The sequence below is a fragment of the Rhamphochromis longiceps genome, linkage group LG9 (assembly GCF_057381845.1).
Source record: "Rhamphochromis longiceps isolate RC_006_pf linkage group LG9, R_longiceps_female_GT1.1, whole genome shotgun sequence".
Lineage (NCBI taxonomy): Eukaryota > Metazoa > Chordata > Actinopteri > Cichliformes > Cichlidae > Rhamphochromis > Rhamphochromis longiceps.
The window spans coordinates 30,667,799-30,694,853 of NC_140565.1; the positions used below are offsets into that span (position 1 = coordinate 30,667,799).

A 27,055-nucleotide genomic window follows, 5' to 3' on the forward strand; every position below is an offset into this window, starting at 1 on the left:
AAAAATGATGCAAAAATGTGACACTTGGATCAGGTATCGATCCAAAACTTACTCAAAGACCTGAATCTCAAAAAAATCTCAAAATGTCCTAAAATCTTAACAAATGACAAAATGACAAATGGACAATTTATTCATTTTACTCCGGTGTTGTTCGGTGTTGACAGCATTAACATAGCACGGAGGAAGTTAACTACAAAGGACCAGCAGTTTGGAGGCTGTAAAGAGTTTTGACCTCAACACAAACTGTGGTCAAACACACTGAAATGACTGAAAACCTCCTACAGTTTTTCCCCTGTTGGCTTCTTTGTCTCTCTTGCTCTCACTTGTTCAGTGTAATACTTGTTGGAAGAGATATTACATTACATTGTTGTTGTCAACTCAATTAATATGATTTCACCGCACCTCTTGCCAAGTGTGATGCTTGTGCGTGTCTGAGCAGTAAAAGGAGGTGCCACAGAGAAACCAGTTCAAGTGTAAAATGACAGCAGCAAGTAGTAAAGACTCACAATGAGTTGAAATGACACAACAGGTGAATAACAAATATGCTTATTTTAGTTTCTATTTGTTATTGTACGAATTAATACACTTTATTCATTCATACAGTTAGATACCATTTGTTATGTAAGGCATGACTGCTGAATTAATGCTCTTCCTCTTCCTTATGGAAAGAAACACAGCTTATTAACAGCTTATTAACTTGACACCAGGCAGCAGGAAAAACTTGAAACTAGAAAAAGTGAATCCCCAAATGTCTGTGAAGGTTCTCAGTCATCCAGGTCATCGTAGTCAAAGGAGCTTGCAAAGAAAAGCGTCTGGACTTCTTTAAGTTGCTTGAAGACGTTTCACCTCTCTGAATCCCCAAATCAAAACAGTTAAGTGGGCGATACACACATATGACCCCTTACATCTGAACTGAAGATACAATTAATTTAGGATACTAATGATAAACACAGCTGTTCCATTGTTGCCCTGGACCACAAATTCATAAAGATTTAATACAAGTGGTGAAATCATTCGTTTAGATTAGCCTCCACAAACTCTCTGTCCTGTGCATTCCAAAATCCAACTGCTGAGCTATTCTGAGCATGTTTCAGAACATGATCTCCGGTCATGTCAAAGGCATTTTTCTCACAGTAAAACTTGGAGCAGAGATCTATAGCAACGATATGAGACTTCATAATAAACTAGAAGGCTATCTGTGTTTTTTCAGCGCAGAAATGAAACAATAATCCCTGCAGCACAAATCTCAAAGAGGGAAAAGCTCTTGTTCTTCAGGCCCGGCCCCGCCTCCTCCTCCTCCTCCTGCTTGCAGGGGACAGAGAGGGTAGAAGTTAAGCAGTCAGCTCTCTGCCATTGTTCTTGTTCTGGACGTCTGCGAACGGGACGGGTGGCGCTGGTCGGGTACCGGACGGCAGTCTGTCGTTATGACGGGCTCCGGTCCGAAGCTCGGGGTCCTGCTGCTGGTGGCGGTTCTGCTGCAGACTGTGGTCGTCACCATCACCGTGCTGCACTTCACAACGGCTCTCAACTCGGTAAGGAAGAATTTAAAGTTCGGACAGAGGAGTAAGGGACGCGCGGAGGCTTTTACGCATGGCCGTGCTTTGCGCACAGCGAGGCGGGGGCAAAGTTGATGCAGCCGCGTTTTACTTCATTTTGCTGCTGACTTAATTAGAGTTTTAATGCGCAGTTCAGCGGTGACAAGTTCTGGAGCAAACCACTTTAATTAGTTTTGCGCTCTGGTGTTGCTGCTGCGCTCCAAAGAACATATAGCCCACTTTTAATTTATTTTTCTTTTTTTCTTTTCTTTTACACATTGTAATGCAGGTCACTTATGCTGCTCTGGAGTAAGGTTTGCACAATGCAATGTCACGCAAACATACACACCTTGTTTTTCTCTGCAGCTGCAAACGTAGAACAGAGAACAAGGAAGTTAAAAAGAAAAGCAGCAGGAGAGGTGGCCTGCAGATCATTTTACGATCATCTGTGACTGTCAGGAAGAGTTTGTACAGACCTATGCGCCTGAATTTTTGTGAGTGTGATTATGCTGCCCTGACTGTACTTTTGTTGAAGTACATCTGAGAGTCCTCTGCTCAGATGGATTCAGTCCAGTACAACTCTCAGCCTTTGTTTACAGTAATCAATCATTAACCCAGAGATGAGATGCAGCAGCGATATGTGGAAAATGAAACTTAAACACATGACAAGGAAGGAAAGGGATGCATGCCAGGAAATTATGATGACTCAGGTTCTAAAGCCAACTCTTTAGACAGTAATTGTTTTAGTGTGGACAATGGGCATTTTTCTACAAAAAAAGAGCAAGAAAAATTGGTGCAATTAAGTTAACATCAGCATGTAAAATTATGTTTTTAAAGCGAACAGACCTTGAAAACAACTTTTGGTTTTGCAAAATGAAACCACAGAGACCGTCAGGTGTGTCAGGAATGTTTGATGGGAAAATAAAGAGACATTGCTCCACTTGTTCCATGCTATACTTCATACCGTCACTATTCGCAGATAAAGGAGACTTTTGCCAGGAGCAGTGTCTCCTGTCTGACGGGCACTGACCTGCAGAGCATCACGGATGTGCGAGGGGATCTATGCTGGCAGGTCACTCAGCAGGTTCACCTCCTCATCGAGAAGGTACAGTATCACGAGGAATTATTGCTTACTTTTACCCCCCAGAACTTAACTGACCTATAAAATCCACAAACTGTATGTAAACAATGAATGCAGCCACTGTGGCATTACTTTGAAATTAAATTAAAACTGTGAAAGAAATCAGGGTGCTTACTTTAAAGCTACAGTCTAAATTAATAGGGAGAAAGCGTCTTAACTTTAAGCTGTCAGTGGGATGTAAAAACATGTAGAGAATAAGCAGCAAATCTGATAAAACCCTCTTATAATGTTTGGCTACCTTGCCCCGAAATGAGGTTTAACACTGAAACCTCTTAGGGGATCATTTTGACCTCATCCTGCAGGAATACCAGTGATGGCAAATAAGCATTTCTTAAGTTCATTTTCATTGAAATGTTCAAATGTTGTTACACATTGGACAAAACAGTATTTAAGATGAAGTATTGAGGGTTTTGCTTGTTATACAAATAACTAACTTCACTAATAAACAAGCAACACAACAGCTAACACATCTAAATAATTTCATTATTGTAGAAGAAGAACGTCACTGAAACGTCTAAGAGAAATGGCGTTAGTTATGCTAAAATAAACAGGGTATAAACACAGTGCGCTCATTGTAAAAACATTTTAAATCTAAACCTCAAAGTGGGTTTCAAAGTAATATAAACATTTTAACAGATTCATTATTGTAGACGTTTGACACACACTCCAGAGCCCCACACTGACTACACGATGAGTAAACCAGTATTAGTCATGAAATGTTATCATTCGTTCATTAGAGTGCCGACACAAACAGCAACTCAACATATGCTGAATACGCGCCATGTTTATGCACACTATGGATACAGGAAGCCAAGAAAAAGTTAGAATACACTTAAATACATCTTTATATTTAACCAATAGAGAGCTGTGTCTGCTACCACACAGCAGAAACCGCCTCTCCTATTCACATGCACAGCAACTTGATTGGCTTTTAACTTGCTGCTCTGAATATAATGCCTCTGACGTCACCTGATTCTTTCTAAAACCCTCTTCTGAAGCCTCAGTGATAGCATTTTGGCTGATGCCATGCTGTTCTTGTTGTTGCTGCATCCATAGACTGTTTAGTTGTAACCTACAGACACATATATCAGATAATTAGTACTTAGAAACAGTGATAAAATACCAAAGAAGAGACAAAGACTTCCTGGAAAAGCTGCTGGTATCCAGAATCCACATATTAGCAGAGAGCTACAGGCTACCTGACACTCATCAGACGCACAGCCCTAACTTTAAGCCTGGATAAACTTAAAATAATTCAGGTCTCATAAAGCTACTATGAAGGGTTCAATAAGTCACTAGAATAAAAACAGTTTTCAGTAAACCTGTTTAAATCTGAAGGTGTACATGTTAAACCTGGGAGTTACTGGGGGGACTGACTCACTTTAGGAGCCTCAAGTGGTCATTAGAGCAGCGGTCCCCAACCCCCGGGCCTCGGACCGGTACCGGTCCATGAGTCGTTTGGTACCGGGCCGCGAGAGTTGAGGCTCAGGTGTGAAATGTATAGTTTTCAGGGTTTTTATCGGTTTTCAGCGTTATTTTGTTATCGTTTTTATCGTTTACTCGGTTTTCCTGGGTCTTTTCATCTGTGTTATGAATAAATTTTCTTTTTTTCGGTACCGGTACTAGTTTTATTTTGTTGTATTTATCCGCGACACCTTAAAGGCCGGTCCATGAAAATATTGTCGGGCATAAACCGGTCCGTGGCGTAAAAAAGGTTGGGGACCGCTGCATTAGAGGCTCTGCAGCTTCTGGCAGCTCAGAGTTGCTTTCATGTCTCAGCTGCAGAGTTTTTCCGCTTGGTAAAATCTGAAAATGAGCTGTGCATATCGGTTTCAGCCGATCTCTATTAATGACTCGAATGATTTGGCCAGCTGCTGAGATTTCAAAACTTAATTTCTTCTCCTTCACTGCACTGCATCAAAAACTCCCCACCCACAGGGCTTTGGAGACATTGCTAACCTCCTACACTCCTCCCAGCTGCAAAGTCTGAAAAATGCTTACAAAGCAAATGCTGAAGAAGGTTTATTGTTATTTTTTATTCCGCGGTCCCTTATTTAATTGAACTCCGCACAGCTGGAGTTCAATTAAATTTCAAGCAAAGAAAATTTCAAGCAAAGTTTTACTCTTGATGATAAACACAAGAGGGGCGCCACGGGAGAGCAGGAGTACGACTAAAAAAAACAAGGCTTCTGTTTAACAGGGCTCCATTGTTATCCTAAAACTATTAATTTATTGTTTTCCATGGGATTCATTGGCAGAAAGAAAAATGTAGAATAAAGGCAGCTTTATCTCTTAAACTCAAAGAGGGGTCATTATTATTATCATTATTAGGGGCTTCCTGTGGATATTCGCTGAAGAAAGAAAAACTGAAATGATCCAAATCACTGCCTGCGGATGCACAATGAACTCCTTCATAGCTGGAGATGTGATGTGATCCTGTGTGGTTTAATCAGCACAGGAATGCATTCACCTGCCCTGCCCTGCACTGACACACACACACACACACACACACACACACACACACACACACACACACACACACACACACACACACACACACACACACACACACACACACACAGCAAACATATTCATTTTCTTTTGCTTGCTATTTGTGCACATTGTTTGTTTTCGTTCCCTTCTCTCCTCCTCTGACTTTGCTGCTCTGCTAAATACTTCGAGTTGGATTTTTTCCGATTCTGCTGGTTGATTAAATTTAGTTCAGAACATAAACAACACAGAGACGGTCTGATCCAGGACGTTGGTTCGGGTTTTTAAACTCGGAAGGAATCTGAATCTACAGTAGTATTTCCTCTAAAAACACACTCAACAGGCAGGTGAATGGTAGAAACCTAAAAAACACCCATAGCTGCAGATGTGTTGGTGTAAAGATTTACAGCATCAATTAAACCTAATTTAATCATTTTATTGTACTCACTGGCCACTTTGTTAGGTACACCTGTTGAGCTGCTTTTTAACAAAGCTATCTAGTCAGCCAATCACATGGCAGCAACTCAGTGCATTTAGACATGCAGACAAAGTTCAACCTGATCATCAGAATGGGGAAAAAGGTGATTTAAGTGACTTTGAAAGGTTGTTGGTGCCAGACAAGCTGATCTGAGTGTCTCAGAAACTGCTGACCTGCTGGGATTTTCCCACACAGTCATCTCTTTGGTTTACAGACACTTGTCTGAAAAAGACGAAATATCCAGTGACCGTGAGTTCTCTGGATGAAAATGCGTCATTGATGCCAGATTGAACTGATAGGAAGGCGATAGTAACAAACCACTCGTTACAACCAAGGTATGAAGAAGAGCTTCTCTGAACACGGAACATGTCAAAACTTGAAGCAGATGAGCAGCAGACGACTCTCCTGTCCGCCTGGTGTGATGAGTCTTAGTTCCTACAAATGTGCTAGCACCAATATCAGCAGGATTTTGCCACTAAGAAGCATTATTTGCATAAAAAAAGACACCTTAAGACAATTGATCCTGTAGGAGAAAATATTTCTGTTTGAACCAAAGCAATGAACCGGCTGACCAGCCGTTTGTCAGACTGACAACCCGGTATTAGTATTCCCATGCTGAAACTATCCAGTGACATCTTGTTTTTAAAGTATGCATGAATCTCTAATCTCCGATGATTAACTCATCTTTTTTGGGAATATTTGAATAAGTTACCTGTTGTTATGTTCTGATCATCTCTTTGACAGCTAAATAATCATTAAATGATGTCTTATCTCTTTTCTCAGATTCTTTCAGAAAGCCTCTTCTTTTTTTTCTTTTAAAACACATTTCTGCAGCTGAGCTAAACTGTCCAGAACCATTATTTAGAAAATGGTTTTAGTTGGTTTGGCAGTAGTTTCCAATTAATTGGCAAAAGAAATGAAAAACACGAGGAAATTGGAGACGGGTCGTTTCCAGGAAAGAATCCGTTGCCAACGTTAACACGAAGACTTCTTTTTTTATTCAAAGGAGCAAGTCTCCTGATCTGATGTCAGCACATTTACAGGGTCAAAGTTAGATAAGACGCTGCTTGGCAGGTCTGCGGTATGAGCTGATGGCCCCGCTCGGCAGATAAAGTGGCAAAAGGTTATTACTATGTTTAATGTTACAGACATATTACTCAAAAATCTTACTTCACCACTGTTTTTCCTACAGTCATTGTCTCAGCAGAGGCAGAGGCAGAGGCTGAGGCAGAATTCGTCGGAAGTGAAAGGTGAGAAAGCAAAACCGAAACATGCAAACATCTGACCTATGACCTACTAAATACTGATCTATCCTCTGATCGGACTTTTCTGGGTGCATTTTCCATCCTTTCCTTCACGTTAGATGAAGTCTCCCAGGTGCTGCTCTCTCTCTCTCGCCCCAAAGTTGCCGCTCATGTCACGGGCAGCTATGTCCCCAAACTGGAGCGAGCAGGAGGAGGTGAGTGCTGCTGAAAGTGGCCGTTAGGCGGATTGCGTTAGAGCAAAATTTAAACAGCATGCACAGAGTGACCTTTCAATTTAAAGGCAACGTCTGTATTTTATTCTTGGACTCTACTAGCGTAGCTTTGCATGAGTTACACTTCAAAATAAGCCAGATCCCCTGTCTTAAACAAACTGTTTGCCCTTTAAGCCAACTTTCTTCTTATTGAATGCCCCTCATTAACAAAATTTGGACAGCAGTTGGGTGCGGCTTCTGGGCCCAAGATGACCACATTAGGGATATCCCCTCTCACCGACATCATAGAGATTTATGAGTAGAACAAACTCCCAAAACTGAGAGTTTTTGGCTCAGAATGATTACGTTCACATATCCTGACCTCGTTATTAGGAGTCTTTAAAACAAACTGTTGAACTCCACCACCCTTAAAATGAAGTTTTAGCTGTCATCACATGTGATTGCATAACAAAATCTGATGTTGTCCACTTGCCTTACTTCCTCAGCTCCAGTCTTTGCTGGGCGGCGCGTTTATGGCCAGAAGATCTCATGGTGGGAGGGCCGTAAGGGGCTGGCCTTCCTCCAGGACGTCCAGCTGGTGGATGGGGAGCTGGTGGTGTCGCAGCCGGGCCTCTACTACGTCTACGCCCAGACTTACTTCAGACACAGCCACCTGGGGGAGGATGGAGAGGACAGCGAGGAGGTGGAGGATAGGGGGAAACCTCTGCTGCAGTACATCTATAAGAAGGTGAGAGACACATTCATAAACTAACTTATCACTTTTTGTTCTTTCACTCGTCTAGTGTTGTAAAAATTTGGTTTGACCTGTACTCATGCATCAGTCTAATTATTCATTTTGGCGATAAAACAAAACTCCTTCTGCATGAATTAAATCCAGCTTGTCTTGACCTATCTGCACATTTATTTGTAATCTTTTAGTGTTTGTTGCACAGAACATCGCAGACTGTTGAGTCACTGGGGCGGGCAGGGGTGTGTTAGGATGGTGTCTGACTAGTAAAATATGATGACTAATAAGCATTCAGACAGAATTGCTGTAAATATCGAGTAACCTTTGGCTTCTGCTTTGTCAGCTAAAACTTCAATTAAAGGGGACATATTTTACCCGTAAAAATGAAAAAGAGCCATTTTCTAGCATTATGCTTGTGTATTAATGGGCATTCAAATCCATTGTGCTTTTTATTTTTGGATCAAAAATGAATTAAAATAAAAATGTCAAAAATGGAGCCCACTGGGGCATCCAGTCTGGTTGATCAGGATGTAATAGTTGGGATTGTGTCGCAAGTTTTAAAGCTGATGAGTTCATGAGAGTGTTTGTTCAAACTGTTAATTTCTGCCAATTCAGACGCCTGAATCATTGTTCGGAGTCTTTGGAGTCCTTCTGAAGAAGACATTACAGATGGCCTAGGGCTGTGCGATATGACCAAAATCTCATATCCCGATATAAGAATTCTATCGTCCGATAACGATATAAATCACAAAAATTTAACATTTTTGTAAATTCTGTGAATCTCGGGCAGCTCGACTTGCGTGAAGTGTTTCCAGCTGCGCATCATGTAGCTGGAGTCGAGTGTTTTAACCGATGCATGAAACTATACATTTTTAGACGTAAGTTGTAACGGCCGCCGTTTTCTTTGTGAGTATTTATTTATTACACGGCGTGCTGCGGGGAAAAGCCTGTTCTAACGTTTGAGTCTAAGGTTTATTTTTTAGCACCTGCGGCTCTTTTTTACTTCTCATCTGTAAATGATCTGCTCTTTCACGTGATTCAGTTTATTTTGAAAAGTCTCAACAGGATCTTGAGCTTTATTGTGAAAGGTTTATGTGGAACATAAACAAGCAGACACGCGATGGTTTTACCGTCACAGGCACTTGTCCATCTGTAGTGTGGTTATATAAAATATAAGAGAAAGATAGAACTTTAAGAAATTAATATAGCCACTACAGTGACCATCAAAACCATGAACAAATATTGCCGTAAAGAGTTTATTTTGCGACACCACGAAACAAACGATAGCGTAAAATGAAACGATAGACGTTTTTATATCGTCATCCGATATATATCGTTATATCGAACAGCCCTAAGATGGCCTGTCATAACAAACCAAATTAAGGAGGTTGAGCCGAGGATCTGCACCGATGCTTCTCCGTTATTTATGACAACAATCTTTCTTGTAGTGACTGTGGAGACTGTGCAAGTGGAAAAACATGCTGAACTTATTGTCACAATCTTTTAAGGCATCCCGGGCCGTGTGCCATCTGTTTGTAAATGGATGTTTTATTAAATGTGACTGTTGGACTTCACTAGTTTAACAGTGGTCATGCTTGATGTTTGCAGGTATGTGACAGTAACCAGTCACTCACCAGGCAAGCTGCAGCTGATTAGCATTAGCCAAATTAGCTGCCTCAACTATCACCTGACCAACTTCCACTTGATTTTTTTGCTGAACGACCAAGCGAAAACCTCTGGTGCTGAAATGATACTGTGTAGTACAGGCCATCAAAGAAGTCTGTGTTAAAGCTTTTCTGAGTAATAGTCTTGTTTTTTATTAGTGAGCATTTAGAAACCAGCCACCGAAGGGCCATATAAGATAAGATAAGATAAGATAAGATAGAACTTTATTAATCCCTCGGGTGGGTTCCTCTGGGAAATTCGATTTCCAAAAAGCACAGCACCGACAGAAGTTACAGAGTTATACACACACACATATATATAAATACAGAGACAATATAAATAAAATATACGAAGGGGATAAATAGAATAAATAGGAATAAAAATAAAAAATACAAGTGAATTGCACATTTCAAGTATTGAGTCTATTGCACCGTTGACTATTTACAAAAGTATTGCACAGTGAGGTGAAGAGGCACTACAGCTTAGTTGTTCCCCCCTCCTTTGTCCTCCTGTTTCCCCTCCCTCTCCCCTCCAGAGAGGAGTTAAACAGTCTGATGGCGTGTGGGACGAAGGAGTTTTTAAGTCTGTTAGTTCTTGTCTTTGGGAGAAGCAACCTGTCACTGAACAGACTCTTCTGATTGTTTATGGCCGTGTGCAGAGGATGTCTGGCATTGTCCATAATGTCCATCAGTTTCTTTAATGTCCTTTTCTCTGCCACTGTCACCAGAGTGTCCAGCTTCATGCCGACCACAGAGCTAGCCCTCCTGATCAGTTTCTCCAGCCTGGATGAGTCCTTCTTTGCTGTGCTGCTCCCCCAGCACACCACAGCATAGAAAAGTACTCCAGCAACCACCGACTGGTAAAACATCCTCAGGAGCTTCCTGCAGATGTTAAAAGACCTCAGCCTCCTGAGGAAGTACAGTCGGCTTTGGGCTTTTTTATACAGGTACTCTGTGTTGCATGACCAGTCCAGTTTATTGTCCACCCACAGCCCGAGGTACTTGTACTTGTTGACCACCTCCACCTCCTCCCCCTCTATCTGAACCGGCAGTGGACCTTCTCTGGACCTCCCGAAGTCCACAACCAGTTCCTTAGTCTTTGAGGTGTTGAGTTGCAGGTGGTTTGTGTGACTCCATGCGACAAAGTTCCTCACCAGACTTCTGTACTCCTCTTCCTGATCATCCCAGATACACCCCATGATGGCTGTGTCGTCTGCAAACTTCTGAATGTGGCATAATTCAGAGTTGTAGCAGAAGTCAGAGGTGTACAGGGTGAAGAGAAGAGGGGACAGCACAGTTCCCTGTGGTGCTCCTGTGCTGCTGACCACTGTGTCAGACGTGATGTCCTTCAGCCTGACGTACTGTGGTCTGTCGGTGAGGTAGTCGGAGATCCAAGCCACCAGGCAGGGGACCACCTGCATCCTGTTCAGTTTTTCCTGAAGCATACAGGGCCGGATGGTATTAAAGGCACTGGAAAAGTCAAGAAACAGGATCCTGACCGTGCCTTTTCCCCCATCCAGGTGTGAGTGGGCTCTGTGTAGGAGGTACAGGATGGCATCCTCCACTCCGACACCCGCCTTGTATGCAAACTGTAGTGGGTCCTGGGCATGTTGTACCTGTGGTCGGAGGAGGTTGAGGAAGAGCCGCTCTAGAGTCTTCATAAGATGTGACGTCAGTGCCACCGGTCGGAAGTCATTCAGCTCATTGGGCCGGTTCCTTTTAGGGACCGGGACGATGCAGGATGTCTTCCATAGGGTGGGCACTCTCCCCAGTCGCAGACTGAGGTTGAAGACTCGTTGTAGCAGCTCCCCAAGTTCAGCAGCACACGCCTTAAGCATCCTAGGACACACCTTGTCTGGGCCTGCTGCCTTTCTGGGGCGAAGCTTCCTCAGTTGTCTCCTGACCTGATCCACTGTGACACTGGGAGATGTTTGGGAAGAGGGGAGGGGGGGAGATGTCTTGCTGCTGAGAGAGGGATTGGAGGAGGGGGGTGTCATGGTGTCAGGAAGGGGGGGAAGCGAGGGAGGTAGGAGAGTGGGGATTGGACTCTGTAGTGAAGGTGAGGGTGAGGGTGGGGGGGTTGTGGGCTGGTCAAACCTGTTGAAGAAGTTGTTGAGTTCGTTTGCCTTCTCCACAGTCCCCCCCACTGTGCTTTTCTTGGTGTTGTGGCCTGTGATGGTTTTCACACCATTCCAGACCTCCCTCATATTGTTTCTCTCCAACTTCTGCTCCACCTTCCTCCTGTAGGTGTCCTTTGCTTCCCTCAGGCAGCGTTTCACCTCCCGCTGTGCTGCCTTCATCTCCTCCTTCACTTTGCTCCTGAAAGCCTTCTTCTTCATGTTGAGGACAGCTTTGACTTCCTGTGTTACCCACGGTTTGTTATTAGGATAACACCGTACCGTCTTAGCAGGGACGACCGTGTCCACACAAAAGTTGAGGTAGTCTGTAAGACAGTGTGTCGCCCCCTCTATGTCCTCACCATGTGGGCTCAGGAGCACATCCCAGTCTGTGTTGTCATAACAGTCCCTCAGAGCATCCTCCTTTTCTGGGGTCCATCTCCGGATGGAGCGCGTTGTGACCGGCTGCCTTTGGACGAGGGGTGTGTATTGTGGCTGTAGGTAAACCAGGTTGTGGTCTGACTTCCCTAGTGGGGGGAGGGGGGTGGCTCTGTATGCATCTCTCACATTAGCATACAGTAGGTCAATTGTCCTGTTGCTTCTTGTGGGACAATTCACAAACTGGTGAAAAGCAGCCAGAGTAGAGTCCAGTGTGGCATGGTTAAAGTCTCCAGATATAATAATGAAAGCCTCGGGGTTTTGTGTCTGAAGTCTTGCTGTGACTGTGTGTATTTTCTCACAGGCAGCTGTTGCCAGTGTACTCATGGAGCACATGGATTGGATTCTTCTTTGTCTTTTGCTTTGTTTTTCTGAGCCCAGATTATAATTGAAATTAATTTGTTTTGTCCTGCAAAAGACAGATTCTTGGACCAGAGTATGATTGAGAAACTTGTAAACAACTCCCAAGAAAGCTTTTGTTTAAGACAAAATTTAGGAGGTTTTTGATCATAAGCAGTGACAGCTCGCTGACAGCTGATTGGTTGCTTCTCTTCTCTGTGGTTGAGACTCAAACATGAAATCAAAATTTGTAATTCCTGCCTTCACGCCACCTTTGAAGCACTCATTCTTTAGCGCTTCTAACATATCGCATTTCTCTCACCTGCTCTTCTCCCAACAGATGAGCTCATACCCGGCTCCCATCCTGCTGATGAAAACAAGCCGCACTTCCTGCTGGTCCCGAGGTTCCCAGTACTCTCTGCACTCCGCCCACCAGGGGGGGCTGTTCCCGCTCACTACCGGCGACCGCCTGTTCGTCACGGTGACAAATGCATCTGCTGTGGACATGGACGAGGAGACCAGCTTCTTCGGTGCATTTCTGATCAGCTAGAGTAGCAGGTCTTGGACTGGGCATCTCGGGTTTTACCTGGTGAAATAGCTTAATGATGCTACCGTGCTGTAATGATGAGTGTGGTAGCATCTAGACTTCTCCTAGAGTTCAAAACTATAAAAGTCAAGGAGAAGTCAAACAACTTTTACGACACTGGTTCTCTTGGGGGAGAAGACACTGATGTGGCTGTGCATGAGTGCTTATCAAACCAAACAGACTTTTGTATTCGAGTGTCTTAAAGTAAGTGTGGACTGGACTTTCCAGGGGTGTAGTTTTTTTTACAAACATCTCTTTAAGGCGGAAGTACAGTTTTTAAGGATATTTAGGCCCAAAAGCAATTTTAACTCATTCACTGCCATTGACGTCTATAGCCGTCAATTGCAGTGAATGAGTCAATGGGTTTAACTCATTCACTGCCAATGGCTGGCAGTGAATGAGTTAATATCCAACTAGGCATCTAATGCCTAATTCATAGCTCTGGACCCAATATCCAACCTAGATCTTCAGCAAAATATAGACTACTTGTTGCACAAACTGTTTAATTTCTTGTTGTGTCATCTACAATCTGTGTGGAGAGCAAAAGGAGGATTCAATTTGCTAAAATGCAATCTAGAAAGGAGTTCCTAAACTAATCCACGGGCTACACCGGAATACCCCCCAAATTACGCGTCTCCAGAGGCTTAAACAACAGACTAGCTGAAGTCTTGGATAGGTAGGTCTCAATGTCACACTGAGATGCAAACCTGCAGATCAACTCTTACAGCCTACTACACACCCTGAGGCAAATGTAATGTAGGGCATGCGTTTTAAACTGCTTCAGCCTAGCTACAGTTGCTCCACACCTGCAAGCCACTTTGTAGCCCACCTTCACCTATCGCCTCTTTTTCTTTTCTTCTCTGCAGGGTCTTGCTGCTGCTGCAGGGGTCCCAGAGCAGAGTCATGTAGCCAAAAGTAAATTAGTGCAGATGGAAGTAATGTTTTGCCATAGTGGTCTTGCCTGGGGTAGACAATTTGGCTGTGAAGTGGCTGTGCAACACAAATATCCACAGGAAAGTTTGCCAAAGACCGAGAGTTTGTCAAACTTTTATTCTTTGTTCTTATTCTTCTTTAACCCCTGAAGCAGTCGTGCCTAAAACCACCAAAAGTTGGAACCATTGAAACTGCCTGTGTTGCCTGAACAGGCTTCCACTTCCAGGGGGCTAGCACAAAGAATCAGAGCTTTAACGCTTATATCCAAGCCTATGACTAATTTAGAAACACTAAGAAAATTGTACGTCTTTGGACTGAGGGAGCAAACTGGACCACCTGGAGAAAAGCCCATGGAGGCACAGGAAGAACACAAAAGCTCCACATAAAAGGCCCACCTGGCCACAAAGTTTAAACCAAGGAACCATCTTGCTTTGAGGGGACAGTGCTCCCCACCAGGCCTGGATACACCAATCACAAATAAACAAAAGCAATACCAGCTGCAGTTGTTCTCAGTTCTGCCATTAAGAAATGTTTGTATAAAAGTCATTTGAGTCCACACAGAAATTTTAGGTGTATTCCTGTTTAGAGATGTAAATGCTGTGCTATATTTTTTTATTTTTATAATAATCATTTAAGTATTGAGTTCGTGAACCCTTTGTTCTTGATATTCCCCCAGTCAGAGTACAAACATGTGGGTAAAAGTATAAACCTTAGAGACAATTTACTGCCTTTCAGATATACTTAATATACCGACCCATCATGTTGACAACCATATTGGGACTATGAAATAGGGCTGCTTACAGTCTCGCTTTTTTCTGTCAGACTTCAGCATTTTGGCTCGTCAACTCCAACCTTTCTCCAAGAGGTGCATTAAATGCTCCCTTGCAGTTGGTATTCATGCTATGTTGGATTAACTGCAGATGTGACTTTCAGACTCGGGAAAATGGTCTGCATCTAAACAGCAGAAATATGTTGTTTTCATGTCTGTGTAGCTCTGCTGCTTTCCACATTGTTGTAGTGAACAACACAGCAGATGCCTTCCAAGGTAATTCAAATTAAAAAGCTGTTTTCACACATGCTCTGCAGCCCCGAACCTTAGTAGACATGACCAGACAGAGGTGCATGATGGAAAACAAATGTTTGAGGCAATCAAATAGGACCGTAGCCTGATTTAACCTTCCAGATCTCTCGTATTAGGTCCCAGTGATTTGTGAGAGCAGAGCAGCTATTGTTTGGTACAGCACTAATGATTCAGAAAAGAAGAAATTCAACTGTTGACAAATGTCTTCACTCAGTCTTTCAAAATAATAAAGCGTGAGAACAGAATATATAACAAATAAGATGACCAGGTTTTTCCTGTCTGCTAGCTGTCAGTAAAAACTGGCGACCAAGTGATTTCAAAATTTATGCGATGGGAATCAAACCAGTGCACTCCCCAACAAGTTCCAGGTCACGTCTACAGTCCTGCCAAGGAAATGTTTGTTTTCATGCGCAACTAGAGCATCAAACAAACCATACAAACAGCTTTTTTCCTCCAGTTTTTGCTTGTTTAAAGCAGCTGGCCTCAAATTTCATTCTGAGTGGAATAAAATATAAAATCTTAATTCTAATTTAAGGTGCAGAAAACCTGGAGAAGTTGCTATAGTTAACATCATCATCATCTGCTAATGGCATGAATGTAAACCCCCTCCAAATATTTACCATTACCACAAAAATGATCAGCTCGATGCTGCTGAACACGAGACTACACCTGGTAATGTAACTTTAAGCAACGAATACTTTTAATCTGGTTATGAATTCAATCTCAAGTATCCCCATTAAAGGTATTTTGTTGTATTCACTGATGGATGCAGCAAGATTTAGTTGAGTTTAACGTGACATAAAAAGACATGAATGCAACATTCACTGTATTACTTATGTAAATAAATACAAAGCACAATCATTTCTCGTACGCTGTGTTTAAGAACGCGTTTGAACTTTTGTAAAGGTGGTTGTTTAAGTTTTGTTAAGTCATGTTATGCTCCGGACCAGCTTTGGTGTAAAAATGTGGTTTCACATTTGTGTTTTGGGGTTAATTATTTATGAAGTGGATCTACTACAAAACAGTCCATGCTATTTTTCCCTTTCACTCCCGATCAGACTGGGAAGTTGATGTGAATTAAGCCAGTACCTTAAATTCAGCCCTCTTTGTCCACTTCAGTTTATTTGCCAGACATCAAAAACGGACACTCATCAGGTTATTAAGAATTTAATTCTTTGCCAGATAATTAAATGTGAATGTAAATAATCCAATTTTTGTGGGTGTAAATATGTGAAATAAAGATTCAATAAAAAAGCTCTTTGGATTTTTGTCCATTGTCTTATGTGAGAGACAGTTGCACTGGAGACGAGGGTGAAGTCCAAGCTCTAATCAAAATATATGTAATAATACACTATGTGTAATTAAGGAATTAATTTTTAGGGAAAAAACAAATAAGCAGCTGAATAAATAAGAAAAAGGTGTGAACGTGTGTTATTTGTGATCTACGGGGGGTTAAAATCCTTAAAATCACAGATCTATGTGATTTATATGATTTAAATTTGCAAAACTTTTTTAAACGTGGGCACAAATCATACCTCATGTGAAATACCTGGGGTTATAAATTACATTTTAAATTTAAATAGATGACAAGTGCCAGGTTTTTTTCTCCAAATAAGAAACACGAAAGCAACATCGAAGAGCCCGATATCAGACAGTCATAATAGAACATAAGAGAATAGAACAATGAATCAGGGCTTCTGAATAGAATAGAATAGAATAGAATAGAATAGAATAGAATAGCCTTTATTGTGATTGTACATGTACAACAAAATTATGGGTGCTTAACACCAACTGTGCAGGAGTAAATTATCAATAGTAAGATAGCAGGAATAAATATCAAACAGAGGAAATATGTACAATCAAGAGAAATATATACAAAACAAGAGAGGGGGGGGGGGGGGGGGTCAGACTGATGGTGCAGTTTGATGGTGAGGATGTCTGCAATGGTGGTGTTGAACATTAAGCCGTAGTTCACGAAGACCATTCTCACGTAGCTCTTTCTGTTCTCCAGATGGATCTGCAGGGCGATGTGATGACATCCTCTGTGGACCGATCTGTAAGCAAACTGGTGGGGGTCGAGGGAGGCGGTAGACAGGCTCTGATGTGCTGAGACACTTTGTGCTAGAAAGGCTTCATGACTACAGACACGAGGGCTATGGTGCTATAGAAAATCAGGCTGTCTATGCCATTTTTTGGGGGGGTGGGAATAGTGGTGGAAACCTTCCGAAAGGTGGGAATGGTGGCATAAGTCAGAGAGAGGTTGAACAGCCTGGTGAGCATCCCTGCCAGTTGGTCTGGGAAAGCTTTTACCACAGCCTCGGGGATGCCATCAGAGCTGGCTCGTGGGGTTTACCGTTCTCAGTCTGCTCCTGACTGAGGGGGGGTAAAGCACTTCATTTATATTCAGCTGTTCAATATCAATAAATGAATAGAGACCAAATCATTAAGGAATCTCAGAATTAAAGGAACAAGACACATGAATTTACAAATAAAATGTAAATCTATAAAGTTAGTGCATCTTTTAAAATACATTCATTTAATATGAAAATATAAGATTTTGATGTTTGTCAGTAGTTTCACCAATTACATTATTAATACAGATTTTAATTTGAAATTGATGTAATTTTGCTTTTCGATTGCTGTGATGACGTACGTGTCTGTTTTGTCTTATTTTTGTAAATGTTTTATTATTAGAAAGAAAGAAATTGTTACTGATTATCATTATTATAATTTTTCCTTTTTACAAGACATATTATTCAGAAGAGGCATGGCACAAAAAAGTCTGAAAAAGAATTAAATAAAGGTATGATAAATAACTATTTTGTTATTGTTAGAATTAAAAACATGGAGACAGATTTTAAGTAATGCAGAAGAAGATGAAACAAACCAAGTATATCAGACATCATGTTTAATAATTACGCTAAAAAATGATTGGTAAGATTGTGGCAATATTTATAACTATTTTAACATTTTGCACAAACTTATTTGCCTTAGAGAATAAATAATTAGAAATTAACCCAGAAATTACTTAGAATTGTAATAATATAGAAGGAACTGGGACAAAATCTATTGATTACCTATATTTTTATTCATGTCAATTTTAAAAGAAGTTAAATCTAATGAAAAGTTTCCATTTTGTAGAGTTTTTAGGTTTGTAATAGAAGTATTTAACAAGCTTTGGTAAATAGCAGAACATATTATATTGGAGACTTGTTCTCACTCGACTGACAGTTGTAAACATGATCCACAAAAATGTGAATATTGAGATATGAAAGATTACTGAGAAAGGATGTAAACATCTGGATAAAGAACAGAAATTGCAATTAATAATTTCTAGACACACACATATGTAGTGTGTGATTGTTTAACTTCTAGGCAATAAAAGTTCTTTAAAATCACATTTTGGGGATATGTTGACAACCTTTTTAAATTCTCTTTTAAATTATATTTACTAGTGATTCTACAAAGGCATTTGTTTAGTAAATTTGAGGAATGATAATACGGTTCACTTTGAAAATGCTTTAAACTCGTGTAATAAGAAGAATGCTACCAAGTAACAACACTTGCTTCTAAACTAGACTTTGTGGATGGCAGTTAAATTGTTTTTAAATTTTTAATTACATTAAAGTCTTCCATTAAAGATTTCCTGATATCCAGTCAATTCTTTATGAGCTGTGTAGAATATAAACCTTGACATGAATAAAATCTGTGATTTTATTTATTTTTCACGACATTTTTATCGGGAAGTTTTACAAGAAAATTTCTAAGGTTGTTTATTTAAGTTTATTTTAACCCTGTAATGTGACAACACAAAGTCACTTTATTGCACTATTTGTTATTTATGTATAACGTCAAGATATTTACATTGATTTCAGATTTGTTTTGACAATATTAGACAAAATAAACGTAGTTGTTCTCTCATATTCTTTTACGTACATACCATTCTACTCATTAAGCTATTTGTTCTACATTTGTTGTGTTCAAGCTGATTTTTGACTGTTGTAACAAAAGAATATCCAAACCTTTGGACAAGTTGATCTTATCTTACTTAGAATTGATACTTCTCTGCAAATCACGTAGCAGAATAAACCACTGGTAACCTAAACATTACTGATATAAAATTACATGAAGAAAGCATTGCCACGTTTTAGAGAACTGGATTGTTCCCACAGTCACAATTAAAGCCAAGTTTCATTGAATCAAAATCATTCCTGTGGGTCTAAATTTATAAAATGTGTTTGCTGTTTTAACCTTTACGTCATAAAGGTTTATTACTACAAAGGCATTTACAGTTACATCTGTAGTCCAGTCAAAGTGGCTCAAAACTGCTTTCTAGCCAAGGCATGTTGCTGGTGCCAAATAATTACTGCAGCATTAGGTCCAACACTGCCCTCTACTGCCTAACTTCAGCAGTGCCGACAGATCAATAAATACTTTCAACATAATCTCAGTGATAAAGGGTAGAAACAAATAACCACACAACACTTTGTAAGTTTCTGATTTTCTTTCTTTTTTGTGGAAATATGTTACAGTTATATTACAGGTATTTAAATGCCCAGAGGGAGAACAAAACCCTTTTTGGAGACACCAGAAACTAACGCTAAGAAGAGGACGACGACAAGAACTTAACCGGAAACAAACTGGTGCCCAACACGTAACCTCTACGTTAGGAGACGTCCAATAAATACTGCAAATGTTGTTAACGCATTTTTATTTAAAAGAAAACAAAACAAGACAAGGAAAACAGGTGTGCTCTCCTCCTTTTGAGTCCTTTGTAGTATTTAGCAGCAAGTGTGTAGCTTCCAGAAACCAAAAAAAACTTGTGGAAAAGCAGTGCACAGGGCCTGCAATCAACCAGAGTTTTTATACACAAGTAAGAACAACAACAAAACATAAAAAAAAAAGTGGGATAAGTGCTGAAGTTTTACCATCTTCCTGCCTCAAAACTCACCAAATCATCCAACCTTCCCCAAGCTTCAGGATCTTTAAACATTCAAAAGACGTAATCAAAACTCGGCTGGTGGTTTTAATCATTTTTATTCCTTACGTATAAGAGCTTTTATTTCTGGTGGTTTACAAAATCTACTTTTACCAGTGCGAAAACATTCTGGTTGAATGCAGACATCTCCCCGCTTTACATCGGCTTCCATTGGATTTAAAGTAACTTATAAAATATATCATAAAATGTCTTCTTAAATGGAAACCGATAAGTCCATGTACAAAAGGTTCTCTCTTATATATAAATTACACCAGTCTCTGATGAAGGTGGTGGTGACGATGTCTCCATTCCTGCTAGTAAGGTTCATCTTCAAATAAAACCCTCCCATACACACTCACATGCTCAACGCACACACACACAGACATGGACACACAGACACATACACACACGCTGAGAGCCGTGTGACCGTGGTCAGCACGCCCGACTTAGCTACACAACATGCTCTACATATTACCCATAGTAGAGAAGAAAACAACAACAAAATAAACCCCTCTATACCCACTGAAATGAAATCTCTGCACATACAGTAACGCTACATCTCCTCTTTCTTCTTCTCTTCTCTGTATGCAAGACCACAAGCATGGTGCAGTTTCGGGCGTTTGGATGGAGGGCGCCTCCTCAGCTTCAGCTGGTGACCCTCGCTGCCGCCTGTCACTGTAGCTGCCTTTGTTCTGGCTCCGCCGCTGTACGAACCGATGGGTGACGCCACCCAGCAGGGTGAGGGAGGGGCGGCGGTGGTGGTGGTAGGGGTGGGGGAATGTGTGTGACTACTGACCGCGGAAGGGGAGGGGGGGCCGGACCTCAACAGTCAAACCGCATCTCCAGCGAATCGTCATAGCCCCGGTTGTCGTGCCCCGCCCCAGATAGGAAGGCGGCCGTGACAGGCGCCCCCGTGGCTGTGGTGACGTTAAGGAGGGTGTTGCCCGGGGAGCTGGTGGCCGGGCTGCGCAGGGCCGCTGCGGCGATACTGGTGAGGTTGATGCCCAGCGTGAGCCGGGTCTGCTCCAGAGCTTTCTCTGGCACGGCAAAGGCCTCCAGCTTCTTCTCGCCATTGGCCATGTACGAGTTCTGGCAGCCGCGACAGATGCAGTCCAGGCAAGCCTGAGAACACCGAATGGGATCAATAACATTTAACAAAGAACAACATAATAGATGATGTTTGGGTTATAGCTGCGCGTTTTATTGGTCTTCTGGTTCACTTCGACATTATGTTTTTGTTTCTTAACGAACTTTGGAAACCACCTTTAAAGTTTCAAATATAAATAAAGGTATTATTAAAAAGTAAATATTAAGTTTAATTTGCCTTCTAACAGTTTTCAAGACATCTCATCACTTCTACACACTTCAAAATGATTGCCTGTTGTGTAATCTGCATATAAAAGATGGATGTAGCCACTGTGATGTCATCCGTGGATGGGTGAAGTCCAGTAATGAAGCCTCAAGTTAAGCGTTTATGGCATAATGATCAGCTGGTGACATTCGAGTACATGCCTATTGACCGACAGCATGTCAGCAAACCTGAGATAAGCCTACTTTCTGATTGTAACAATGATCATAATTTACAATACGGACTTAATGTTTTATTCAATATGACCATAAACTAGTGACCGAGCCCATAAAGTCACCAAGAAAGTGTTTACTGAAGGCACAGAAAAGGGGAACTGAGGGCTGGAGTCACTCCCTCTTGTCCATTAAGAAAAAAGTGCAGTTTTCAGTGGCTATGTCCACCTTACAGTTGAGAGCAGCTATTACCACTCAACACACAACTTACAGAAAACCAAAAGCCGTCCATTGCTTTGATTTGAATTTACAGTTTAATATGATTATTTTCATACAGAGATGCCAGTTTCTTACTTCAATACAATGCAATTAGTTTCAATTTGATGTGATAACAAACAGAAGCGATTTTATTAGTGTATGGATGGTGTGTGGAGCATTCTCACCTTGCGGTTTGAGTAACAGGGGCAGCGTTGCCCCCTACAGGTCAACACTGAGGGGTTCTGGGTAGCCCGGCCGCACTTGCAGCCCTTCTTCTCCACAGGCTTCTTGTACAGTGGCTTCGAGGGGCTGGGTGGGTGTGTGAGGGGGTGAGCGTGAGGGTGAGGGGGTACTCTGTCACGGGGCTGCGTGCGGGGTTTGGGGGCCCCTTGCCTGGCCTTGGTGTACGACTTCTTGGCGGCACCGTGGTGCTCCACAGTCTTTTTCAGAGCCTTGTTGGGGACAAGTACAGTCTTACCCACCTTTGGGGTGCTGCCATTAGGTACCGGGGCTAGGTGGGGGTGAGGCGTTGCTGCAGGGAACTTAGGTTCCTGTTTGGTGGTGGCACCAGGGTTGGGGTGGTGGGGGGAACTGTTGGCACCAATGGGGGGCCCTCGTAGGAGGCTGGAAATAGGGAGGGGCTGCACCTTCTCGCTGTCGCTTTCTGAGCGGGAGCGTTTGCGGTGGCAGCGAAGCGGTATACGGGGGGTGACTGCAGAGGGCTGAGGAGGGGGCTGCAGTGAGGGCTGCGGGTGTGGTTGGAGGCCACGGGAGCTGTTCTCTGAAGGGAGGGAGGCGATGAGGCGGGATGAGTCTTGGCCTGATGGGCAGTGAGGCCCGTTTCGGCTAGACTGAGGTACAGAGGGGTGGCAGCCTGGCTGAGAGTTGGGCTCAGGTGAAGGGTCAAGGTCAGACTCCGTCTCTAAAGTTCTGAGCACCTCCTCTACACTCAACAGTAGTGGCCCCCCGCCGTGTTTCAGGTCGTCCCCGAAAGCGCCGATGTCACAAAGTCCCGTCTCTGAAGTGCCTGTAACACTCATGCACACTGGGATCTCCTCTGAGAAGCTCTCCTGCTTCGTGGTGATGGGGTGCAGTCTGTCTGAGCTGACCAGGCCGTTACAGTCATGCAGTCCGTTAAAGCCCACGGGGCTCGGTTCTTCCACCTTGAGCTCCTTTGTTGCTGGACCGCCATCGGGCTGACCCACCTCAGAGGTCGACACGGTCTGTGACAAACGAACAGAGTCTGAGACATCCTCCGCTTCTGGCTCACTCTCCGCCAATGTCAGGCCCTCATTGAGGATAGCCTGCAGGTCAGGTGAGTCACTGGCAGCGCTGGCTATGTGTGGTGCAAGTGGCGACTGTGTGATGTAGAGACAGAGCTTCCTGTAACAGTGGACGAGCAAAGAGAGCTGCCGGTTTTCCTCGAAGCGGGAATAGTCCTTGCACCAGCTGCAGGACGGCTTCAGCTGCATTCTCTGACCCTTACAGCCTCGACAGACGTAATGCTGACATGACGAGTTGGTGGGAGCGATGGGGTCCTGCAGCAGGTTGCCTGAGCATGAGAGGACAGGGAGAAAAGGTAAAAAAAAACATGAATGAAATTGCAGATATCACAGGAACAGGCAGAACAGCCCACATAGATGATTAAGTGGCCATTGCAGGATCCAGAAAAGACAGCATGAATTTTTATTTCTGGTGTAAAATAAGCCTTTGGGGTGTGAATGGGCGAGTAATGATGTCCATGGGGGGGTGTCACTCCACCTCTCAGCTTTGGACACTGGTGGGGCACTAGAAGAAGATGACTGATGGGTTCTCTTCCTTTTATACCGCTGTGCAAACACTAAAAAAACGAATACACTAAATTTGCTAATAGATTTCAAGCAAATTTATGCCTATTTGCACACTTCTGCAAATAACAATAAATACAATAATCAGTATTTATCATAACAAGTTCAAAGTGAGGTTGCCGTTTTTGTGTGTGTTTTTTTTAAAATAAATGACACAGCATGTGGTCTGCATATATTTAAGGTAATGAGTCTGCATTACCCTAGTTAATGTTTACGGTCCTTTGATAAAGGTTAAAAGTGTATATTTTCCTTTGGGGATAGCAAAAATGTTTTATATGCATGTAAAATCATAAACATAGCAACACGCCTGGTAATAAAATCCTTAACAAGCCAGCAATCATCATTAACATGAGATAAATTATGGCTTTATTTACAGACGATTGGTTCCTTTTTGCCACAGCTTCCTAAACTGACATGTATTTGTAAACCTGAGCTGTGCTTGGAGGTTTTCCAGAGTGAAAGACAGCCTCTCTTTCAGGGGAGCTTCCTGCTAGAGAGTGCAGCTGCAAAAAGAGGGGGAAGGGATGAAGTTCCATTCACAAGAAACAAGCAGGCCTACACATACGGCTCTGCCTGTTTGACAAATCAAGCATAACTCTATATTTAAATGTCATAAAGACTATTATAGCCATCCATCACAGAGGACATGGAAGTTTCTCAGTCTTCTTGCAATCACAGCACCATAAATATCACCTTTACGTAAATAAATGCATAAATAATTCATCAAACCATCCATTTACTGAGAACCTGCAAAAACAGCAGCCACAGCTTCCTCTCTATATTGGAAATGGTATATACACTCACTCTGGCCGAAGGGAAATGCAATGCATTTTGTATTGGCGGTGAAAACCCTGTATTAAATATACATTAAAAGGTTGACTTTAATATCCAGCCGAAGAAATGCTCCCTATACTTTTATTAAAGTTCGTTTTAGTTCAGTGAAGTAAACACTGTAAGGAGCAGTCTCCTTAAACGACTCCCTTTGCTTTCCTTTCCTAGATGGAGTTGAACATTTCTGTATCTGAGGAGGAGGAGGGTGAGAAAGCAGATTAGGTGCTCAGCATCCAGCATGTGAAGGGGCTGTTATTCAACAGGATGAACCAGAGAAACGCCCAGATGCTGCCAAACAGCACCCAGAAGGGGGTGTGTCAGGATGGGTGTAGCTGTGACTTAAGATGCGTTCATGACACCTCGGAATTTACCATATAAACAACCTTTTGGAGAATACAGCAGTTTAACAATGCAGCTTGATTTAAAATTTTTTTTTACAAATTTAAAACAGAACCTGTTAGTTATAACAATAACTAAATGCATAAACAAAAACAAATTATTTAGTCAGTATTGAGATCACACTCATTCAAAGTTAAAAAGAAAAGGGGGGAGGTGTCTTTAATTCAAAGGATTTCCTTTAAATGTAAGCAACAGCAAATAAATAGCTAAATGTGAACTAAAATATATCTATAAAATGTTCTTAATGTGTTCATATGGAAAGAAGCATTTAATTTTAACTTAATTTTTTAAGCACTCGCTCTGGGGAGGGGGATTCTGGATTTACTAAACTTACTTAAAAATAAAAACATGTTTGTCTTTTAAGTTAAGCAGATTTCCTAAAACTACGACCCAGCAAAAAAAATCCAAACAGTAGTTGCCAAATACGTCAGACATAATACTGGCTATAGTTTGATTACCTGGTTTTCATGATCCACAGGAGCCAAAATCGTAAATGCAATTAAATGTGGTTCATTGCCCAGCTCTAAATTTAAGTAAAGTACAAGCACTTCAAGACATATTCAAGTACAACACTTCATATGCGCGACAGCTCAGTTTCCACCATGCTGCTGACTTCTTTTGTAATGTACTCAGACATTTCCGTCAGTGCTTGAACGCAGCACCATTTAAAGGCTCACTCCCACTGTTAAGACAGCTGACAACGTTACCTATAAAACATCCTCTCAATAATAAACACACACATATACACTGGCTTGCTGTTAAATTAAACTATAATATAAACTCACACTTACCGCAGACCAAGCAGGAGAGGGACTGGCGGAAAAACGGCAGGAGCTTGCAGAGCTCCGCAAGAGCCCGGGGGTCTCGGGGGTCGCACTGCAGCACCGACCGGCTCGCAGACACGAAGAGAGAGGTCGCATTCACCGGGTTCATCTCAGCTGTCTGGGCCCGGCGCTCCAGATGTATTAATACGTTAATAAAAACACACCAAAGTCACACAAGAGGATAAACAAACTACCCGCAGCTCCCGCTTCCCGTGAGATAAAATTACTGTTTTTATCAAGGGAGTCCGGTGGGGGCTTTGAAGGGGGCATATAGGTGGATGTCACGGCTTCAGTTCCCGGTTGCTAGATAAATCCCACATGAAGAGTGAAGATCCAGGTTTAGTCATCCCCGGTCACATCCAATCCATCTTCAATGCGCTGTCTTAGCTTTGAAATCACCGCAGCCTCCGATCGGAGATTTGTTTGCATTAAAATGCAGCTTCATGCGCACCGTTTCGGTTCGTTTCCTTCCCATACGTAATTTAAATTAAGACAAAGCATCGTGAGGCACTCCTTCCGTCGCCAGTGGCCTTTTTAACGCTTCTCACAGACACAGCTGGCTAGCTAACTAGCTAGCAGCTCCGAGATTCAAGCAGGCTACTCTGTGACAAAGTGGCCCGGTTTGCAATCGTACTCCCATGATATCCCCATAGTCCACATGCATGCCTGTCCCGAGTTGAGCTGGTGTCACACAGAGCATCAATTACCCCACACCGGGGCGTCAGCGGCTCCTATTTCCTCACTCGGTGCAGCCCCAGCAGGCTCGTTATGGTTGTGTTATTGTTCGCAGAGATTCACGGCGGCTCGAAAACAAAACAGGCCGCCTCGGCTTCAAAAGCTCCTCCTCGGAGAGAAACGCCGACACCCGCTCCTAGACAGGGGAGCTAGCGTGCGGACGAGCAGATGGTGGCGTCCGAAACAAAAATAATATCGAAGCCGCCGCGGTTCTATCCGTGTGGAGCCGAGCAAGCCAGCGGAAGCACCGGGCTCTGGTGACAGTGCTAGCCGTCAGAGCTGCGCCGGGAAGCCGGCTAAAAAAGCAAGGCCGCTCCCCTCTTCGCGGGATTATCGGGAGTCTTTCGTTCTCGTTTCCCTCCTTGGTGGGAATGTGGTGGGAAAAGGGGAGTTTATCAATCCTTCTGGAGCTTTCTTTAGACCTCCCGAATATCAAAGGAGAGAAAAATGATTAATTTCCCTGTTTGTGTACCTTGCTATCGTTAGCCACTGAGTAGTCCTCACACATCCCATCGCGTTTCCTACACATAAACAAGGGGGCGCTGTTTCTCACATCTCGCGAGAACTCGGATAAGGCGGTTCAATTAAAAAAAAAGGAAGAGCGGTAGATCTAACATATTGAGATGATTTATTTCACTTTTTAAACATAATAAACG

The 27,055-nt window shown here is 42.5% G+C and overlaps 2 protein-coding genes across 3 annotated transcripts; one reads left to right on the plus strand and one right to left on the minus strand.

Moving 5' to 3' along the window:
- Nucleotides 1-704: 704 nt before the first annotated feature.
- LOC146662531 (tumor necrosis factor ligand superfamily member 10-like) lies at nt 705-13,892 on the plus strand. 2 transcript variants are annotated; one of them, XM_085419219.1, is made up of 6 exons: nt 714-1,532; nt 2,515-2,640; nt 6,837-6,894; nt 7,008-7,103; nt 7,607-7,848; nt 12,747-13,892. In XM_085419219.1, exons 1-6 carry the CDS (start codon nt 1,425-1,427, stop codon nt 12,954-12,956), a joined length of 840 nt encoding a protein of 279 aa, XP_085275345.1. In that variant the 5' UTR covers nt 714-1,424; the 3' UTR covers nt 12,957-13,892. The 2 variants fall into 2 exon arrangements, with proteins under 2 accessions (XP_085275346.1, XP_085275345.1); XM_085419220.1 differs by lacking the exon at nt 7,008-7,103 and having other exon boundaries at nt 705-1,532.
- A 5,599-nt stretch (nt 13,893-19,491) lies between these two features.
- On the minus strand, nt 19,492-26,915 carry msl2b (MSL complex subunit 2b). The gene is made up of 3 exons (XM_085419221.1): nt 25,632-26,915; nt 21,949-23,315; nt 19,492-21,106 (listed from the first exon to the last, which is right to left on the minus strand). Exons 1-3 carry the CDS (start codon nt 25,771-25,773, stop codon nt 20,807-20,809), a joined length of 1,809 nt encoding a protein of 602 aa, XP_085275347.1. The 5' UTR covers nt 25,774-26,915; the 3' UTR covers nt 19,492-20,806.
- Nucleotides 26,916-27,055: the final 140 nt, after the last annotated feature.

Bases quoted from the DNA above. Each gene is read 5' to 3' on its own strand.
- LOC146662531 (XM_085419219.1), top strand. From the start codon at position 1,425: ATGACGGGCTCCGGTCCGAAGCTCGGGGTCCTGCTGCTGGTGGCGGTT. The intron at 6,895-7,007 runs GTGAGAAAGCAA...CCTTCACGTTAG, and splicing joins GAATTCGTCGGAAGTGAAAG to ATGAAGTCTCCCAGGTGCTG. The intron at 7,849-12,746 runs GTGAGAGACACA...TTCTCCCAACAG, and splicing joins TGCAGTACATCTATAAGAAG to ATGAGCTCATACCCGGCTCC.
- msl2b (XM_085419221.1), bottom strand. From the start codon at position 25,773: ATGAACCCGGTGAATGCGACCTCTCTCTTCGTGTCTGCGAGCCGGTCG. The intron at 23,316-25,631 runs GTAAGTGTGAGT...TCTCATGCTCAG, and splicing joins CCTCTCCTGCTTGGTCTGCG to GCAACCTGCTGCAGGACCCC. The intron at 21,107-21,948 runs GTGAGAATGCTC...CGGTGTTCTCAG, and splicing joins CCTGTTACTCAAACCGCAAG to GCTTGCCTGGACTGCATCTG.